The sequence below is a fragment of the Lampris incognitus genome, chromosome 5 (genome assembly GCF_029633865.1).
Source record: "Lampris incognitus isolate fLamInc1 chromosome 5, fLamInc1.hap2, whole genome shotgun sequence".
Taxonomy (NCBI): domain Eukaryota; kingdom Metazoa; phylum Chordata; class Actinopteri; order Lampriformes; family Lampridae; genus Lampris; species Lampris incognitus.
In genome coordinates this window covers 49,668,425-49,671,342 of record NC_079215.1, presented here as the reverse complement: position 1 = coordinate 49,671,342, position 2,918 = coordinate 49,668,425, and the positions used below count along the sequence as shown (strand labels likewise).

General features: G+C 44.0%; 1 protein-coding gene across 1 annotated transcript in view; it reads left to right on the top strand.

The window, feature by feature from the left end:
• Positions 1-2,001, top strand: part of cdkn2d (cyclin-dependent kinase inhibitor 2D (p19, inhibits CDK4)) — a 2,052-nt gene extending 51 nt beyond the window's left edge. The window contains exons 1-3 of the mRNA XM_056280867.1: positions 1-90; positions 503-652; positions 1,024-2,001. The exon at positions 1-90 is cut by the window's left edge and continues 51 nt beyond it. Of these exons, the coding sequence (XP_056136842.1) occupies positions 512-652; positions 1,024-1,377 (495 nt within the window). The 5' untranslated portion in view covers positions 1-90; positions 503-511 and the 3' untranslated portion in view covers positions 1,378-2,001. The remainder of the gene's footprint in view (positions 91-502; positions 653-1,023) is intronic.
• The last annotated feature ends 917 nt before the right edge of the window (positions 2,002-2,918 follow it).

The following is a 2,918-nucleotide window of genomic DNA, read 5'->3' as shown; positions in this document are numbered from 1 at the left end:
GATTTATCATCTTGTTATTATTTGAATTCTACTCGGGCTGTAAACGTTGAAAGAGAAAAAAGGGGGGGATATCCCGGATCGAAAATAAAGGTATGTGATGAAGCCTTACGATCACCCTATGGTTGTTCGCCTTTTAACGTTAGCATCAGTTAGCCGGGCAGCTAATTTTCAATGTTGACGCGTCCCTCCCAGACGAACGATTCGTTTAGCCAGACGGGGACCGTTCGCCCTTTTAAAAGTCCTGGTAAAAACCCTCGACATGAAAGCTAGCCAGCGGCGGCTGCTGGCATGGTGTCAGCTAACCTAATCGGCGACGGCGACCAGCTGAGAATATTAATCGTTGGCGCTATTTGATGTTTTAAACACACATTCCCTCATATGGTTAAACTTGTTTTGTTTTGGGTTTTTTTTTTGCCGTATAGCAATACACGATCACGTTGGCTTGTTAACCGTTGTAGAGAAACACTGCTATTAACGATACGTTTTCTCACTAAACCCGCAGCCATCTACAATGGTCCTCAGTCAAATCGATGCGGGCAAAGCTTTGAGTTCGGCTGCTGCCAAAGGGAAAATGAGCGAGGTGCAGAGGATTCTGGAGGAATGCAGAGTGCATCCTGATACACTAAACGAATTCGGCAGGACTGCCTTGCAGGTGATGGTCTGATCCACATTATCATAAATAAACAAGCTATCGTAATACGGGCTTCAATCAAAATGTCCTTTGAGTAGAAACACGAGCGTCGTCGTCCACGGAGGTGGTTGCCAAGTCATCGATCCATTCCATCTCCTGTATGGGATAATCAACAGTGACTAACAACCAGCTTTCTGTTGATAATTCGCCCTTTGTTAATAGGTTATAACGCCGGGCAGACATGTTCACGTCATTGTCTTTATCCTCTGTGTTAAAAAAAATAAAAAAAATAATCTAAATCCTACATCGATGTACCTATCGTTACTGCATTCAGAATTGTATTTTCACCTCTCCCCCTCCCCCCTCCCCTCCCCCACACACACACTTTATAGGTGATGATGATGGGGAACTCCAAGATAGCCAGTTTACTACTGGAACATGGAGCGGACCCAAACGTCCAGGATAGACAGGGTATAGCACCAGTGCATGACGCAGCTCGAGCCGGATTCCTGGACACCCTGCAGGTTCTGGTGGAGTACGGCGCATCCGTGAACATCCCGGACCAGAACGGCACCCTGCCTATCCACATTGCCATCCGGGAAGGCCACCGGGACTTGGTGGAGTTCCTGGCGCCCAGGTCCAACCTCAAGCACGCCAACACCAGCGGCCACACGGCGGTCGACGTCGCCCGAGCCTCGTGTGTGCCGGACATGATAGACTTGGTGTTCGCTCATCTTCACAGTTAAGCCAGAGCTCTAGGTTGTGGGGTTTACCTCCTCCGGGCAACCTGTATGACACTCATCTTTAACTACCTAGTGACTTGAATTCATTGCTGTGAAAAAAGGTTTTTATCTTCTTTCTGCCCCCCCCCCCCGTTAATAGTCGTTCATGGTTGATGTTTTGCAGTGAACATACTGTCTTGGCAGCTTAATTTCAGTGGATAGGTCGATATGCATGCACCTCTTTTGCACAGTGCAATTTAGGCACCTTATATGTACTTTTTTTCCCTCTGAATTTGAAGTGCACACTTGTAGGTAGATTTCCCTCGTCCTCAGTGTTATGTAACTATTACATTGTTGTTTTTTCATTGTGTAAGGATTTTAACTATTGATATTCGTGGTTTTTAAATGTTTTTTTTTTATCAAACTTTGCATGGTGCACCCGTATTGATTTTTGCATAGTCTTGTGTTTCTCTTAATTAGGGGTACGTGGATTATTAATTGTACTCCTCTATTTATTATTTGAAATGGTACTATAAATATTCATGACTTTGTAAATAGTTACGTATAATATGAATTGAAATGTTATTTATACAAATACTTTAAAGACAGAAATATTAGTATTCGTTTTTCCTTTGGTGGTCAAGAGTACAAAATAAAGTGTTCAACTAGATTTCTTTGGTTCGATAATTTATTATCGATGGCTACAATAAAAAAATTACCCGTATGTAGCAGTAGCATGTAGCAACCCCCCCCCCCTATAAAGAGAGTGTCTAAATCTTATTTATTCACACGTTCAGCCAGTGAAGATATGAAATGAATTTGTTTTGTGATTTTGCAACCACAAGAGGTCCCCGCTCAGTACGAAACGGCTCGGTGTGTTTACATTGAGCCATGACAGCCTTGTAAAACAATTTCAGCCTGCCGGAGGTTTTCGTCTCGCTTCAATTTAATCAACAAGGAAATTCCAATAGCTCTATTTAAAGAAGACCTTGCTACTACGTGCATTATACTTTAGGATACAGTCGCAAGCCGGAGTTTTGAGTGTCCTTGGGTCCACAAATTCCCGGACACCCCCCCCCACCCCCACAAGGTGATTCACCAAGGGCGTTTATAATGACTCCTCCAAAGAATGCATTGCACCGAGAAAACACGTGTTAAGGTCAGATAGATAGCTGGATTTAAACACACACACACACACACACACAGCGATGAACGAGGGTGCTGTTTGGCTAAAGCTTTTGACAAAGAGAGGTAGAGTTTGGTCACCTTCCTGCTCAGGTTTCTGCAGCGGCACAATGGGCATTTTGTTCGCTTGTGTGCCACTTGCAACGTTTAACCCGGACAGAGATGTGAGCGAGCACTACTCACGTTTCAACTACTGATCTCCCAATCTACTATTCAGTGGGTTTTATACGCCGTCACACTAAAAGAAATAGACCCGCCGCTCCCCGAACTCTCCTAAAATGGCACGTGTTAGCATTAAGATTAGTTTTAGATCAAGCGCACACAAAAGGAAGTTACGATCAGATCTACCTAAAACGAACATGGACGATCAACATGACTGT